Raw genomic sequence first — 4,076 nt, 5'->3', positions numbered from 1 at the left:
CATCTCTGTTCCTCAATATTCTGAACAGTCTGTGAACAATTTCTGAATTTGCATCAGGTTCTTGTGGTCTGTAAAAGGCTTGAGTGGTGTGACCAAGGACACCTCCTTGAGTCCCACTGTGTGACTGGGAAGCAAAATTAAAGCTACAGCCTGTGACTCAAGTTGTACCTGTCTTCCTTTGGGATTTGGAAGAACCTCCTCCCTGTCACGATTCTGCTTTCAAGAGGCTGAAATATCACATCCTTTTCCCAAGTCCACTCTGACACCTGGGTCCAAACTCCCATTAGAAAGAACTATTCCCAGAGGTAACTGGGGTTGTCCCTTCTTCTCTCAGCCCCAGTTAGCCTCACCAATAGCCAGAATTCAGGAGGCCCTTCTGAGTTCTGATGTAGCATAAGAATTTCCAAGTGATTCGTGATCACATGTTGCTGTGGCAAAGTCAAGTTTAAGATTTAGCTTTACTGCCCCCTGGTGGGTATAGATATCCTTACAGTCTTGAAACAAACAGTATTTCCTCTGTAGTTGATTTACTGATACATGAATCCAATCATTGTCTCCAGTGTGCAGTCCTTCCAGGACAGTGATGTGATCTGTTCGTCAAGGAAACAAAAGTCTCTGTGGCACTGTGAGTGTGTTCAAGTGTGTGTGTGTGTATGAGAGAGTGAGCGAGAGAGCACAGTGTGTCCTTTATCAGTTTATTGCTTCTCAGCTCCAAATGCACCCATTAATATATGTTCTATGATAAACAATGGTATTCTTGTCAGCATTTCTCCTTTAAAGCGAGCGCGATGTTAAGGTTTCTCCATAGGGGGCGCTGGAGAAACACAGCAGGAGGAAGGGGCTTCCTGCAGTTTCCATGCAGCGGAGATCCAGGCAGGTCCAGGTGAGCATGAGGACTTCTGATGGCGCCTGTCCCAGCCGTGGGCCCAGGACAAGATCCCTCTGCCGCCTTGCAGGCTCCACATGGAGATGACCTTTGCTCAGCCCTCTCGACCCTGAAACCAAAGCCCGCACAGGCCTGAGTACAGACGAGTGAAGGCAAGTCTCTTGCCATTTCACCCGTCTGGTTGCTCACTCTTCCTCCGGTGGTAAGAAATGAGTTTGAGATGGAAGATATCATTTTAGAGAATAAGGTTAGAACATGGCAAAAAGAGTATTTCTCCTGAAATCGAGGGATATGACTAAGACCTTAAAAACACACACTGTGATGTTACGTAATTTCTAATTTGATGTCTGCTGGGGGGTTAACAGCCCTGATTGAACAACCCTGACGCTCGCCAAGGCATCATTTATCACCTCTTATTTAACCCTTTTGAGGAGGCGGGCTGAATCTTATCACAGCATTTTAAACACGCACAGGATAGTCTTTCTCTCACAGACATCGCCAGAATCCCTGAAATACCCCTCTGGACTCCTTCTGTCCCTTTGGTCAGAGACCAAAGGACTGGAAGTCCTCTTCCTTGGACTTAGTGATGGGATGTCCAAGAGGGCGGTCAGGTCCACCTCCCTTCTAGCCCCCAAAGCGCTCCGTGGCCTGGATGCCCCTGGCCAATCATGACTTGCAATAAAGCATTTTGGTCCAAAAGGGTGGTCTGGACCAGTTTCCCCCGATCTCTCTCCTCCTACAACACACCGAATGAATGACATTCATGTATGAGACACACTGCACTGTGTGAGCCGAGACGTTTTCATGGCTGGGGCTTGTTTCAGCTGAGCTGTGGACTCTGTGCAATTACTATATGAATTCCACCCCTTTCTCTCTTACTGGCCCGATAGAAACAACAAGTTTCTACTGTAGAGCACAGGGAACTATATTCAGTATCTTAGAGTCACCTATAGTGAAAACGAATGTAAGTACGTACATGTATGACTGAAACATGATGCTGGGCACCAGAGACTGACGCAACATTGTGAACTGACTAGACTTCATGGAAAAAACCCACAAAGAAGTGTCATCCTGGAGGACGGGCAAGGGCGTGGCCATCGCCTACGGCCCACTGTTGGGATGAATAAAGTGCTTTGAGGACTTGTCCCCAAACCCACGCCATTTGTCCCATTAAATGGACGAGGAAAAAGAGCCACGCAGGGTGGACAGCAGCACCAAGGCCAAAATGTGCCTCGAGAGCATGGTGCTCGCTGGGCCAGGGTGTAGGTTCCCACCTGATCCTGGTTCCCGTGTGAAGAGGAGTGAGGGACTCAGTCAGGGGATTTGCTGAAGGACAGTATTTTTCACAGCTTTTTGGACTGAGATCTGAAAACTGCAAATACTCCTGTGCCATTTCCTTCTCGAGCATGTGATTCCCCCAGGTAAGAAGGACCTGGAGGCTGAGTTCCGGGGAAGCAGGTGTCCTTTACAGTGATGGTGACAGCTGCAGTGGGACAGGGTCACTGATGTTTTGGGAATGCCCCCTCTATTCCCTTCGGGATCTTTCTTTTTTGTCATAGTCCTCTCAAATTGCTCAGACCCAGGGTCTACCTTAGAAGGAATTCGCCATCGGGTGGCTCTTTGTGGGAGTCTGCTTAAGGAATCCAGGTTGCTGGGAGCTGCTCAGTGCAAAGCATGGGAGAATTGCTCAATACCAAGAAGTTCTGGGTGCCAGGAAAGATAAGCTTTATTTTTGCACACTGATGAGGCTTTGGGAAGCAGAGTTGTCTCCAGCATTCAGGGCTTCTTGGTCTAGGACCAGAGCTAAGGCCAAGAGGTCTGGGATTCTCCGGAAAAAGCGGCATCCATCACCTACACATCTAGGCAGCTTAACTCAGAAGGAGAGGGAAGAACGAGGCTGAGAGAGAGATGTGACATCCATTTCGGGCTGGTCCCTGGCTGTGCATCTTGGGATCCTCAAAGGATGCAGGTCATCTGTAGCCCCCATGGCCACGGCAACTGCAGGAACATGCGGAGGGCTCCCTCTCACAGCAGATGGAAGGCTGGGCCAGGTCTAGGCAGACTCTCGGAAATCGGTGGGACACCAGAGAGCAGCTGCTTCTGAACCCAGAAACACAGCACCTGGGGGCACAGCAGGAAGGGGCAGGAGCAGGGTGGGGACCCGGGGCCTGAGGGGCCTGAGGGGGGCACTTGGGTGGGTATTTGGGGCGACACTTGGCAGGGAGCTGGCATTTCTGCTGGTTTTGCTGGCAGAACATCTTGGAGAATGCTCAGTTGCTCTGTGAAGAAATGCAGATATTTCAAAAGTTCAGTGAATATAAACCTCATCTGATGCAGTATTTTTCTACAGTCCTAAGTTCTGTGAGTGATGCTGTGTGTCCAGGGCCCACATCTCTAGGGCAGAGCAGCCCTGCTGGCCTGGCACAGAGAAATCAGCCAGTGGCTAAGTTAGACTCTGGTAACACCTTCTCCTACTGTCCTGGTTCTCCCAAGACTCCTGACTTCAAAGGTGGTAACGTAGGGCCCTAGGTAGTTCCCCAAATCTTAAAAATTTTGAAATAACGCTCTCTGATTTATGCATTCTAGAAACCACATGGTTAGCCTCAGCCCATGGTCATACCACCTGTCTTCATCATCTTCCTTTTTTTCTTTCTTACATCAGGGGCTCTATCTTTAGTCCTACTCTTCAGCCCTGTGTGGCTGTCTCTTGTCCTACAAGCTAGCCTCCCCTACCCCTGCCCCAACCTTTGGTTACCACTTGCCTCCCCTAGGATCACTACTTTTGAGCCTGATTTCCTGATCTTCCTGCAATTACCAGTTAGCTCCCATTCTCTCCCAGCTGGAGTGGCTTGTCCCATTCAGCTGATGTGTGGCAGTCCCAGCCAGCCCCAAACTGCCATCAGATCAGTAAGGACACTCACCTTGTTCTTCAAACCTTGGGCAAGCGATGGTGTGTCTGATGGAGTGAGGAGACTGTATGATCTGAGGCCTTTTATACATACCCTGCACCCAGCTCGAGAGGATGAGCCAGAATAACATGGAAGCAGTTCCCAATCAGGTGGTCATGAGGACAACTTCCCACATTCCAGCGGCTCCATAATTCTGTCACTTTGTCACACTGGGTCACTACTGGATGCTCATGAGTACCTTTCCAGAGCGTCCCTCCTCTTCATAAACCTCAGAAGCATTT

General features: G+C 49.5%; 1 protein-coding gene across 1 annotated transcript; it reads right to left on the bottom strand.

Annotated features, from left to right (window-relative positions):
• Nucleotides 1-2,604: 2,604 nt before the first annotated feature.
• Nucleotides 2,605-3,843, bottom strand: LCE7A (late cornified envelope 7A). The gene is made up of 2 exons (XM_064477637.1): nt 3,808-3,843; nt 2,605-3,165 (listed from the first exon to the last, which is right to left on the bottom strand). The coding sequence occupies exon 2, from the start codon at nt 3,142-3,144 to the stop codon at nt 2,857-2,859; it is 288 nt and encodes a 95-aa protein (XP_064333707.1). The 5' UTR covers nt 3,145-3,165; nt 3,808-3,843; the 3' UTR covers nt 2,605-2,856.
• Between the last annotated feature and the right edge of the window lie 233 nt (nt 3,844-4,076).

This window comes from Camelus dromedarius, chromosome 23, assembly GCF_036321535.1.
Source record: "Camelus dromedarius isolate mCamDro1 chromosome 23, mCamDro1.pat, whole genome shotgun sequence".
NCBI classification, from domain to species: domain Eukaryota; kingdom Metazoa; phylum Chordata; class Mammalia; order Artiodactyla; family Camelidae; genus Camelus; species Camelus dromedarius.
The sequence above is the reverse complement of the archived record's forward strand: the minus strand, read 5'-3'. Positions and strand labels throughout refer to the sequence as shown.